Here is a 2,670-nt window from a genome sequence, read left to right on the forward strand (position 1 = left end):
TAGTTGACTTTCCTTCATTCGTTAAAGGTTAACTAAGTGAAAACAATGACTAATTATTAATTGATCTTGATAAAAGTCCAACAAGGATAGAACTTCCAATTAATCTTCTCCCGGTCAAGATTTCTTATTTAAATCACATAAATTCCCCAATTTAATTTTCTGTTTATCAAACTCAAAACCAATTTGGAAAACCTCTGATTGATAAAATAGCACATCTTCCTGCAACTCGTTAGGAGACGACCTGGGACTCATACTCCCAGTATTTTATTTCTAAAATTTGTGACAAAACTTTTCTAAATTGATAAGTGGATTTTTTCCGGTTAAGAACTGTACTTGCAACGCCATTTTTCTAAATAATTCTTAATCTACCAATTTCCGCTTACGTCACTGGCCTGGCCAAAAAAATAAATCACCAATAGCCTTATAAGTCTTAAGTTCCCCTGGATGCCCAGCCATAGGCGACGTATGAAATTCAATAAGTAGCTGGGTACGAATGCTCTCAAAATCCGACACATATAGTTTTCCTTTATACATGAGGAGCCCTTCTTGCAATAGATACTTAGGAGGCAACGCTCCCTTCTGATATTTCTCAATCAGTAACTGAGTGTCAAGGTCCTCCCTCATAGCCCGTAAGAGTGATGGAGTCAATGAGGTATTGACAGTAGAGAAAGCTTGAAGGCAGGCTTCAGATGATTCTTCACCCCGTCTTGATAAGGCATGCATCAGCTGCTAAGTTCGTCTTACTAAATCGATACACTACCTCAAAGTCGAATCCCAATAATTTTGTAAGGTAATATTGCTGTTCTGGTGTAAGGACCACTTGGTTCATGAGTTTACACAGACCCTGATGATCGGTCTTAATGCAGAACCGATGCCCAACAAATAGTGCCACCACTTGGCCACTGCCTGGGTAATAGCGCAAAGCTCACGAATATAAGCCGAAGCAACTAACAAGCATTGGTTAAACTTTTTACTAAAGTAAGTGATAGGATGTCCCTGCTTTGAGAGTAGTGTTCCTATGCCATGACCCGAGGCATCCATCTCAACCGTGAAAGGTAGAGAGAAATTTGGAAGAGCCAACACTGGTGTGTGTGTGTCACTGCTGATTTTTGAGTCTCTCAAAGGCAAAATCAGATGTGTGGTCCCAACGAAAGTTGTTGTGCTTGAAGAGTTTTGTCAATGGGGCAGCGAGGTACACATACTTAGACACAAAGCAACGGTAATACCCTGTGAGGCCAAGGAACCCCCGCAACTGTCTCAGGTTGGAAGGCCTAGGCCAATCGATGATGGCAGCAATCTTAGAATTATCCACCTGAACTCCAAGTTTAGTCACCACATGCCCCAAATACTCAACCGGTTGCTAAAAAAAAACACATTTGGAAAGCTTGGCAACGAAGTGATGTTGTTGCAGCACAGTGAAGGCTATTTTAAGGTGACATAAATGCTCTTCTTTGGACTTGCTGTAAATTAGAATATCGTCGAAAAATACAGCGATGAATTTTTAGAGGTAAGGGCCAAAGACTTTGTTCATAGTGGCTTGGAAGGTGGAAGGAGCATTGGAGAGACTAAAAGGAATAACAACAAACTTGTAATGTCCCAAATGAGTCTAAAAAGCCGTCTTTGGAATGTCGCTGTCATGCACTTGAATTTGGTGATACCCCGAGCGCAAGTCTAACTTAGAGAAATATTCTGCACCACACAACTCATCAAGGATTTCATCAATGGTGGGGATTGGAAACTTGTCTTTTATTGTAACGGCATTGAGAGCACAGTAATCAACATAAAAATGCCAGCTTCCATCCTTCTTCCTTACCAACAACACCGGGATAGAAAAGGCATTGTGACTCTCCCGAATGATCTCAGCTTGCAGCATCTCTACCAGCAGTTTCTCAATCTCCTCTTTCTGGTAATGGGGGTAACGATAGGGGAGAACATTTACCGAATCAGTACCCTGTTGCAAATGTATTGGTGGCGGTAACTGATTAGGTTCTTGAAACACCTCTTGATATTCATGTAGTAGTTGTAACACTTTCTCATCTTGTTTTGGTGGTTCTAAAGCAGGGTCAACTAGTCCAAGCAATCGTAAATGGAGGAAGGAAGCAATCACATCAGATGTCACCATCTTATTAAAGGCTTTGTTTTTAATTTCCCCAAGTTGGAACAATCGTTCACCCTAAAGCTTAACAAGGACATCCCCAACCTTAAATTCCATGGTCAATTTCAGATAGTTCATTGTGACATTTCCTAATTGCATCAGCCACTGTACCCCCAAAACCATGTCTGCCCCTTTGATGTCAAGTATGAAGGTCTCAAGGTGGAATCCGAAGCCTTGCATCTGGAGAGGAACGGCATTGCATTTACAAATGCATACAATACATTTCTCATTGCCCATATAGACATTCAACTGCGATACCAGAGTGATTGGTAAGCCCAATGTCGTGGCAGTCAAGGCCTTCATGAAGTTGTGGGTGCTGCCCCCATCCACCAGAACCATTATCGGTTGCCCTTCACATGTCGCTGCAATTCTGATTGTCTCCGGATGATACACACCAACCATGGCATTGAAGCTTATCTCTATTACCTCCTTCTCAGTCGGCGTTGTTATTGGGTTCAGCAGGCCCCCGCTAAGCTCCTCACTCGGTCCCCCACGCAGCAGCTTTTCCATTTATT

The 2,670-nt window shown here is 42.1% G+C and overlaps 1 protein-coding gene across 1 annotated transcript; it reads right to left on the bottom strand.

The window, feature by feature from the left end:
- Positions 1 to 384: 384 nt before the first annotated feature.
- On the bottom strand, positions 385 to 1,041 carry LOC140183255 (uncharacterized). The gene is made up of 2 exons (XM_072231286.1): positions 844 to 1,041; positions 385 to 726 (listed from the first exon to the last, which is right to left on the bottom strand). Exons 1-2 carry the CDS (start codon positions 1,039 to 1,041, stop codon positions 385 to 387), a joined length of 540 nt encoding a protein of 179 aa, XP_072087387.1.
- Between the last annotated feature and the right edge of the window lie 1,629 nt (positions 1,042 to 2,670).

Source organism: Arachis hypogaea, chromosome 3 (genome assembly GCF_003086295.3).
Source record: "Arachis hypogaea cultivar Tifrunner chromosome 3, arahy.Tifrunner.gnm2.J5K5, whole genome shotgun sequence".
Taxonomy (NCBI): Eukaryota; Viridiplantae; Streptophyta; class Magnoliopsida; order Fabales; family Fabaceae; genus Arachis; species Arachis hypogaea.